The following is an 8342-nucleotide window of genomic DNA, read 5'->3' on the forward strand; positions in this document are numbered from 1 at the left end:
GGATGGAGGAGGATCTGGGAAGGACAGATACAGGAAATGAAGGTGAGGGTCATGACCCCAGCCATCAGCCCTGACCAGCTCAGGGTCTGCAGAAGGCTCCAGCTTTCCCTGACCCCAGCTCTGCATCCACACCCTCCTTACTCCATCTCAGGGTAAGGGGCTCAGGCAGCCCCTCATGTTGCACATGGCATGCGTAATTCTGCTCCTTCCCAAGAGGCACCACCACAGATGCCCACTTCTGGAAGGTTCCATCCCCTGAAGGCCTGGTTTCCACAAGCTCCATGTCCTGGGTCAGGTCCTCCCCATTCAACTGCCAGGTCAGGGTGATGTCAGCAGGGTAGAAGCCCAGGGCCCAGCACCTCAGGGTGACTTCACCTTCAGATCTGGAGTGATGGTTCACATGTGCTTTTGGGGGATCTGTGTGGAAGATTTAAGAAATCCCACAATTAACAAGACTAACTGAAATCTACACTATGCACATTTAAACCAATGATGACACTTAATTATGTGTCTGTTTGAACACTTCAACTTTCACTGAATTAGTGGGCTGCAGGCAGAGTTGGCCTCCTCAGCACAGAACTGCACATTTTCCTGGGGACTCAGAAGCTAAGAGGGAATCCACATGAGCCAGTGGGTCAACATGGCCGTCCTTATGTGATGTTCTACAGCATGAGATAGGTAGTCAAAGGGTGGAAGATGGAATGGAAAATAAGTAATTTAGTATGTGTTTGAGTTCATATCTAAATTATGTATTATGGTTATGTGCTACTGGTAGGTTGCTATTACTGAACTCAGCCACTGTGGTCATCTTGCTGGCCAGCATTAACTGTCAGAGCTAGTGAACAGCCATCACAGAGTGCTTAGCAGAAATGTGGTGAACCTGACACTCAGGTAGAGAAAGTGACTCTCAGCCCTGACTCTGGGGTGACAAGGTACAGGTGTGTGACACAGGATCCCTGGGGTGTGCTGTGGACGCCAGTGCAGCACTCACAGGAACACAGCAGGCTCACAGGGTGTGTGGATCTTCCCTCTCCAACCCTGGATTGCTAAAGACCCTGTCTCTCAGAAAGTCCCATTTCTTTTCACTAGGGGGAGCACTGTAACTTGTGGGGGCAGAGGAAGAGCAGGAGGCTTCTGGATATTTAGTTCTACAGGAAACAGTCTAAGTTCACAAGAATCTCTCTTTTAACAGGAACTCTGATTTAGCTTGTCTAATCATTCAGGTTAGCAGTCTCCCTGGCACCTGTGGAGACTGATACAAATGATAATACAAGGGCATGGAGAAACAGGATCATTCCAATACAGACAAAAACTGACCAGAAGTAAAATAATGCCTTAAAAAAATAAATAAAAAGAAGGCAAGAAATAAGAAAAAGAAAAAATAGAAAAATAGAAAAAAAGAAAAAGAAATTCCACAGTTTATATTCCTCCCGGGTACCTCATAAAGGCTCATTCATCACTGTAGGAATAGATAGAATTGGATTGTCTGAGAGATACAAACCCCACAGACTGGGGGGGTCTGCCAGAATGTATTCTTTGGAAAGTTCTGGAAAACTGGGGAAGCAGCCTTGTTTAGGGAAACCCATGTTTGTCATCAGGTAAAGGAGACTTCCGGTCCTGAGCTGTAAGGGCTGACACACTCAGCATGACAGGAGTCAGTGTCCACAGACAGTGGGTGTGGGCAGAGAACGGGGCCTGAGAGAGGCCATGGCTGACAGCAGGGAGAAGCTGCTGTTATTAAGTCAGGAAATTCTCTCCTTCCCTCCTGAGACAGACTGGGAACTGTCCAGGGAGAAGGCTGAGCCCTGAGAGAGTCAGTGCAGGCATTGTGATGAGGATCAGGACGCCCAGGGACACTCTCTCCTCTCTGAGACAGGGGCATCACCCCAGCTGAGGGTTTCTTCTATCCCAGGACTGAGCCCCAGCCTGAGGGCAGAGGGATGAGCTGCCCTTGGCCCCTGCACCTGTGCGCAGCAGGGTCTCCTTCCCGCGCTCCAGATTTCTGAGGAGGCACTCCACACACGTGCCCTCCGCATAGGCCTTGTATCTCTCTGCAGCACCAGCCTGCTCCCACTTGCGTCGGGTGATCTGCGCCATGGTCAGGTCCCCCAGGGTCCAAGTTTTCAGGTCTTCATTCAGGGCGATGTAATCGCTGCCATCATAGGCGAGCTGCATGAACCCGCGGAGGAGGCTCCCGTTCGACCCCACTTCACAGCCATACATCACCTGCAGTGTGTGAGAGACTGTGGGATACCGTGGTCAGCCCCGCCCACCCGCCCCAGCCCTGCCCGCCCACCCGTGGACTTCTCCAAAATGAAAGGGAAACCAGTCCTGGGTCGGTTCTGCTTCCAAACCTCGGACTTGGGACCCGAGAAGTCTTCAGCCCCTGTGTCTGGATGTGGAGGGGTCGTGACCTCATACCCGGGGTCACTCACCGCCCTCGCTCTGGTTGTAGTAGCCACGGATGTTCCTCAGGTCCACTCGGTTAACCTGCTCCCTCTCCTTGGCTCTCCGTGTCTGCTCTTCCCAACACTCTGGCCCCTCCTGCTCCATCCAAGGCGCGCGCGGCTTTATCCTCGGATTCTTCGCGTTGCTGTCGAAGCCCACCAACTGCGTGTCGTCCACATAGTGGACTTCCATGTACCGGGGCTCCCCGAGGCCGGGCCTGGACACAGTGGTCTCAAAAAACCGCAGGGAGTGTGAGCCTCGGGGAGGCGCGCGGTGAGACTCTGACATCCTCCTGGGACCCCGGGCGGGTGCGCCTGCAGGGAGGGGAGCAGGGCTCAGGGCTCAGGATGCCAGTGGAGAAGGGGCAGAGGGTCCGGTGGGCCACGAGTGGACGCGGCTTTCCTGGTGTTGCCCGCGCCCCTCTCTGTAGAGGCCAACCACGCACTCACCCGCACTGGTCTGGGTCAGGGCCAGGGCAGCCACCAGCAGCAGGAGCAGCCTGTGCAGAACCACCTCCCCCATCTGGGATCCCGGGCTTCTGAGTCCCGCTGGCTTAGTGGACTTTATAACCAGTGCCAGTTGAGATGCTCGTTGATTCCCAAGGATGGCCCCACCCAATGGGGGGGTGAGACCTGGCCACGCATCATCAGTGTCCAGGCAGAAGGACCTGGCACAGTAGGTGCAGAAGCAAAGCTGAGGAGATGAGGAATTTCCAGCCTTGGGTTTACCCACCCCTGACCTCACCACCTGGAGATTAAGACTTTGCTTGAACCCTGTGCTGTGGACACAGGGCTGCTAACCCAAAAGCTGTCTGGACACCTGGAGAGACCTGCAGGCTAGACTCTCTGTGTCCTCTCCTCCACCCTTCCTCTTCTTCTCTTCAGAAGTCAGACCCTGGGTCTTTTAAAAAGAAGAGTCAGTTCTGGGAATACAATGGCAAAACAAGCAGTTGAGGATGCAGCAGAGAGATGCTTCTCCTTAAAGCAGAGGTGCTGGCCTGCAAGCCCCTCAGGGACCCCACAGAGACCAGACTTTGTTCACCTGCAGTGTTGGGCTCACACAGCCAAGCCTGAGTGCAGGACTCTCATCAGTAAAGAGAAGACTTTGCCTCTTCTCCCAGGATCTGCCTTCTCAGCCTCGGACTGAGACTCAGACTTCTCCTGTTTCTTCCCAGATGAAACCAGTGTAGCTCCAGATGTATGTGTACAAGGATCTTTTTTGTTATGTACAAGGATCTTCATTCTCAGTTCTGAGATTGTCTGTGTGGACCTGGGTCATTGTCTCTGCACTGTAGACCCCTTGTTCACTGGGAAGAGGGTTTAATAACATAGGGAACATAAATCACTCCATTCTCCATGGTTTGTTCCAAGGTTCTCCATTGATTGTCCAAAAGTGGTTAACATTAGGAATGGTAGGGTGGTGTATATCTATAGTGTTGGGTGTCCCATGAATCCCCATTTTTAACTTACAGGACCAATAGGAACATCCTCCATAGGTGTTAATGTCCTTAAGGCATGATGTGTCTGCTTGTCAAGGAAAGCAAGCAAAGGAATCAACACTGGAAGTGGCATTTGGTGTATAGGAGTCATAATGGGTTTCTGACATCCTGCTGGTGAGCAGTCTCCTGTCCTGATTATCTGGTTCTCCCCATGATATGGTTCCCTGACATAAAACAAGAAAAGCATAGTGCTATGAGGAGTGGGGCTAGCCCCAACATGGTATGTGTTAAGCAGGGTAAAAACACCATGAGAATGACACAAAAGGAGCCTTGTGTGGGTCTGAGGGGTGGGGTGGGAAACAGCTGCATTGATCTGTGTCAATGAGGACATGAGTGTCCTTCCAGGTGATCTGGTTGTGTGTCCTAGGGTGCCTGCATGGTCTCCTCTTTGTTTTCTCTGTGATCTCCAGGTGTGACCTCTTTCTGACTGGAGGGGTTTCATCGAAGATTGCAGGCTGGTACCCAGACAGGGTGAGGTGGGTCCTCTGGAAAGATAGAAACAAATCTCCTTCCTACAGTTAATAGGGAATCTGTCCCCCTCCAACACTGGTCAAATAGGTCCTTCCATCTGACCAGGATGGGTGGTATTATGTGGTAGTTGACTCCAGTGACAGACAATAGGAGGTTTGTCTTGGGTGTATAGAAGTGGAACACATTCAGTGTAAATAATGCCAGGTTTAATTTGGTATTTGGTGGTAGGAAGCCTTGTGTTTAATTATTTTTTTACATGTTTGATTTGTTGTCTCAATGACAGCATAGTTCTGTGGGTTGTGAGGGATACCAGTATGGTGGATAATTTTCTAAGACTACCAGAAATGTAGAAATGATGGCTCTTGAAAGCCAGTTCAGTATCAGCTTTGACATGGAGAGGGAGCCCCATAATATGAAAATTGGAGAACATGTGATTAATTAGATTTTTTTATGGGAATGGGTATCAATGGTAATGAATACAAATTTCTGTGTAACAAATGATGGGATGTGGGTGATATCATTCTTGTACGAGGGCATTAGCCTGAGGGCTCTGAGGTTGGTGCCCAATTGTTGTATAGCAGGGGTGTGAATTAGGGAGGGACAGGAGGAGCAAGTCCTGAGGATGTGTTTGAAGTATTTTATGGGGGTATTGGGGAATTTGAGCTGTAGCCAGTTCAGGTTAATATGGGTTATCTGATGGGAGTTGTTTAGCAGTGAGAGGTGACAGAGTAAAGGCCCAAGTTGTGACAGTCTTACTGGCTGAAGTGTTGTCATCAGAGAAGGGTCTGGTGGGGGATGAGTGTGACCACACATGGCTGACTAAATATGAATATGTTCTAGTTTAAAGTATTTTTGAAATCTTACTTAATAGATGGGAAAGATTTGTTGATTTGTGTTTGCTCTCCTGACTCTACCAAACTGGACTGCTGGTGTATCTGTGAAGTGTTTTCGAGTGGCTCTGGCTGCCTCCATGGACCTGTGAACTACTGCCGATTTCCAGACAACACAAGACAGGAGGAGTTGTTTACACTTCCTCATCACAGTCTGTCATTGAAGAGATTCAGGGCAGAACCTTGTGAACAAGACTCTAGAAGTAGGAACTGAAGCAAAGGCCATGAGAACCAGTGCTAACTACCTTGTTCTTCATGGCTTGCTCAGCCTGCTTTCTTATGTAATTCATGACCACCTCCAGGGGCCTGAGCCCTTCCATATTAAATAATAATAATATCAATGATACAATAATAATAATGCACTAGAGACTTTCCTAAAGCCATCCTGGATGGCTGCATTTTCTCAATTCAGGATCCTCTTCCAAATATATCTCAGTTTGTGTCAAGTTGACAAAATGCAAACTACACATCATCCTGGTACAGGGTCACTCAGTGAGAGCTGAGGGAGGAGGATGTGTTGAGTTCCTCCCCCTGACCTGAGCCAGGGACCTGCCCTGTGGATGGAGGACCCATGGTAAAACAGTGGAGTGACGGAATGGGAGCAGAGTGGGTTCAACTCCACTCCTGCCCCTCAGTCCTGAGGACCTGCCTCTCCTGCCTGTTGGGTGCTGCTGCTGCTGTATGTTGGGAGCCGTAGTGAGTATGTCAGTATGTGCCATTCCAAGATGGCGCTGGCCTCGTGTCTTCCCAGTAGTAAACAAGTAACTGCGCAGCTGCAAAGGCAGAAAACCCGCCAAAGTCACTGGCCAATCCCAAGGCATAATATTGGGTGGTGAGCGAACAGCCAATCAGAAGTGAATACGTCACCCTAGGGTGTATTTAAGCTAGGCCCCTTCCTGTTTTCAGCCCTTCCACGTCCTTCCGCGTCCTTCCGCGTCCTTCCGCGTTTTCCACGTTTGCTGATACAGAGTAAAGCCTCGTTTTGCAGTAACTACCCGAATACTGTCTCTCGTGTCCTTTTTCGCGGGCGAAGGGGACTCGAGAGGTGTGCGGAACAGCTGTAACCACAGGAGAGACTGATAAAGTCCTAGCCAGTGAGGAGAGGGGGAGAAAAATAGAAACATTTTCTTATCTCAGAGCAGAATAATATAAATTTTGGAGGGACTGAGGAGAGGTAGGTAGGTACGTACGCATGTATGTACATATATACATATATACACACATACATATGTACGTACATATATACATATATACACACATACATATGTACGTACCTATATACATACATACATACATACACACAGACAGACAGACAGGAAATTAAAAAGCAGTGGGAAGAAGGTCTCTTCCACTCTTTGGACCTTTACAATAGTCCTTCTTGCTCAAAGTGCATGATGCTTCACATCCTGCAGCAACAGACACCTGTTCAGTTGGGAACAACATTCAAGGCTGACCCTGTGGGGCTTCTTAGGGTTCTTGTATGGATCAGAGAACCAAGGGATGCTTCAAAGATCACACCACACAACATACTTCATGTGAGAGCTTTATTGGGAGTGGGTATTGAGGAAGGAGAAAAAAAGCGGTCTGTGAAGACTTGGGGTGGGTAATGGTGCACAACTTGTGGCCACGGTGGAAATGTGTCACACTTGGTTGTGTTTTTCACGTTAAGTTGAGTTTTTCTAAGTCAAGCAACAAATGGGAGAACACTTTTTCAAGATTGGGCAGCAAAAGCTGTGCAAGCAGAATATCATCCACATAACAGACTACAAGGTCATCCCTGGGGACTCCCAGCACCATTGCAGACTCATATAGCTGAGAAATAGTCAGGGCATTTGTCATGCCCTGAGGCAGGACTGTCTACTGAAATGTTTTGTCTGGTTTGTTTATAATAGGCTTCCATACTGGGAAGGCAAATGGTATCTCTCCTGGGGATCCAGAGGGATCTGGAAAAGGCAGTCCTTATTATCTACAATCATCACATGGTTCTTGGTGGGATAGCACTACGATGAGGCAGTCCTGCATGAGTGGTTTCCACTTTTCCCATATGTTCATTAGTGGCTCTCAGATTCTGTAAAAGACTATGTTTCCCTGACATCTTTTTAATGACAAAAATGGGAGTATTATGTTTCCTGTTCTGGGGTTCCACATGGCCCAAAGCTGATTGGTCCAAGACCAGCTCCTAGAGAGCAGAAAGCTTAGGTTCTAAAATCAGTCACTGGTTTAACCAGATACTGAGTTTAGATGGCCAGGTCAATGGTATAGGGTCAGGTGCCTTGATGTCAAACTGCACTGGGAGGCCAGTGACTGATAGAATTGGGGGTGATCCCCAACCTTGCTACCTGTGAGGCCCAGTTGGTCATGTTGTATAACATCATCAAAAAAGTCACAATTGTCCGTAGTAAGGACCTTGCCCATGTCCTCTTGACTAGTTCTTCACCAGAGGTTGTGGGGACCATCAGCCACAAAAGGTGTAAAAGATCCCCGATTGCTGTCCAAGTCCTGCCAATGGACAGGCTGCGTAGTCATTTGGTGGCCTGTTGGCCTTCAACTCCCATAATGGTGGGACCAGGTCAAAATCTCCAATGGAGGAACATCAATGATTCATTTTATGTTATTATAGTTACGTCTGCCCCTATGTCAACCAACCCTTTAACGGGTATACCATCTAAATGCACAGTCATCATCAGGGAGTGAGGAAACACAGACAAGGTCCAAAACACTCCTGGGTGAGCAGGGCTCTTTCTTTGGGACAGGGCTAACAGGTGCCCCTTTTGGAGTTTAAATTGTTTTCCTGCTTTTGAGAATGGTAATACCTAGCCTAGTGGAAAATGTTGTTACAATTAAGACACCTAGCGAAGGAGTTCTGTCTGAGATGGCCAGGCTTGCCACAGCCTCAGGAGGTATGATCAGGGGTCCTCCCAAGTGTCTCTCTGTGTGTGGGGCATGTTCCCTTTAAAAGCTCTGTAACAAGGGTGTCTATGGAGGCAGGCAGAGTGGCAATGGGGCCTGCACCAGGGTCAGAATCACCAGTGTCA

The 8342-nt window shown here is 49.0% G+C and overlaps 1 protein-coding gene across 1 annotated transcript; it reads right to left on the minus strand.

Moving 5' to 3' along the window:
• Positions 1-21: 21 nt before the first annotated feature.
• Positions 22-3165, minus strand: LOC117724206 (H-2 class I histocompatibility antigen, Q10 alpha chain-like). The gene is made up of 4 exons (XM_076916853.1): positions 2898-3165; positions 2436-2762; positions 1965-2243; positions 22-417 (listed from the first exon to the last, which is right to left on the minus strand). The coding sequence occupies exons 1-4, from the start codon at positions 2968-2970 to the stop codon at positions 80-82; spliced, it is 1017 nt and encodes a 338-aa protein (XP_076772968.1). The 5' UTR covers positions 2971-3165; the 3' UTR covers positions 22-79.
• Between the last annotated feature and the right edge of the window lie 5177 nt (positions 3166-8342).

This window comes from Arvicanthis niloticus, chromosome 20, assembly GCF_011762505.2.
Source record: "Arvicanthis niloticus isolate mArvNil1 chromosome 20, mArvNil1.pat.X, whole genome shotgun sequence".
NCBI classification, from domain to species: Eukaryota; Metazoa; Chordata; class Mammalia; order Rodentia; family Muridae; genus Arvicanthis; species Arvicanthis niloticus.